This window comes from Octopus bimaculoides, chromosome 17 (assembly GCF_001194135.2).
Source record: "Octopus bimaculoides isolate UCB-OBI-ISO-001 chromosome 17, ASM119413v2, whole genome shotgun sequence".
NCBI classification, from domain to species: Eukaryota; Metazoa; Mollusca; class Cephalopoda; order Octopoda; family Octopodidae; genus Octopus; species Octopus bimaculoides.
Window position 1 is genome coordinate 33,967,683 of NC_068997.1, and position 1,464 is coordinate 33,969,146.

The 1,464-nt window shown below is 32.4% G+C and overlaps 1 protein-coding gene across 1 annotated transcript in view; it reads right to left on the reverse strand.

Moving 5' to 3' along the window:
* Positions 1-518, reverse strand: part of LOC106871116 (sonic hedgehog protein-like) — a 167,085-nt gene extending 166,567 nt beyond the window's left edge. The window contains 1 exon segment of the mRNA NM_001323786.1: positions 210-518. Within this exon segment, the coding sequence (NP_001310715.1) occupies positions 210-518 (309 nt within the window).
* Between the last annotated feature and the right edge of the window lie 946 nt (positions 519-1,464).

Genomic DNA, 1,464 nt, shown 5'->3' on the forward strand with positions numbered 1-1,464 from the left:
TATATATATATATATATATATATATGCATAGATATGTATATGAAATACGTGTAGGAGAAAAATTGATAACTAGATATGCTAGGGAATAATTAGATATATAGATATATTGTAAGAGATTGAAATTATAGAATGATAAATACGCACACAAAACGATAGAAAGATCGATCGATCGATAGATAAGAGTGTAAAAAGAATAGTTTGTGGCTTACCTTGGACATAACCCTGTCTTCATTGTTTTCCTCTTCATCACGAAACACAATATTCGGATTCAGGTTTGTAACCATCTCTTTGAATCGAGGATCAGGCTTTGTGATTTTGCCCTCATGAATGCCACTTGCCCCTACTGTATTCTCAGATACATTTGGAATATGTTGCTTAAACACCAGAGGTGTCCTTTTACGGGGTCCACGCCGCTTGCCGGGGCCCCTTCCTGGTCCACAGGCTAGAGAATGACTTGTTACCAGTAAGAAAAACACTAAGATCATTCCAAGTTGATGTCGAAGCGACCTCTGCGGCATCGTGCTGGATTAGAACGAGGAGGAGAAAATAATAAATAAATAGATGAATGAAGGAAAGAAAGAAAGAACGAAAGAAGGAAGTGAAAAATGCTCTGGGTAACTTGCTCCCTCAAAATCAATTTATATATGTTTGTGTGTGTGAGTATATATATGTGTGTGTGTTTCGGTGCACAGAAAGCTTGAAGTATGACTTATTATATACACCATGCTCACATACATCTACACATTGTATGTATTACATATACATATATATTACACAAACATAAATGCACATACACACATATACGTTTATACTGTCTATTACATATTATATTTTATTATGTATATATGTACATATATATATATATGTATGTATGAATGTATATGTTATACATGCACACAAACACTATATATATATATATATATGTATATATATATATATATATATATATATATATATATATATATATATATATATATATATATATATATATATATATATACTTTTCCGTGAGTTTTCACTTTTCCTTATCCTCTTCCTCCTCCCCTTCTCCTCTTCTTCTTCTTCGTGTTCCTCCTCCTCCTCCTTTTCCTCCGCTACCCCTCCTCCGCCTCTTCTCTATATGTCGATTATTCTTTTTTTAATGTTCCATGCCTTTTCTTTATTTCTTTATTTTTGTTTTTTATGTGTGTGTTAAATACCATACGCGCACACACACATGCAAACACACATACACACATGTAGAGATATTCACTCACATAGATTTGCACATACACACGCACATACACACATATAGAGATATTCACTCACATAAATTCATACACACACACACATATATATCTTTCATCTTACATATACAGACACCAGATAGATTTCCATTTATCTATCTATATATTTCTATATGTGTTCACATATTTGCATGTAACTATACCTATCTAGTCATCTATCTATCTATCTATCTATCTA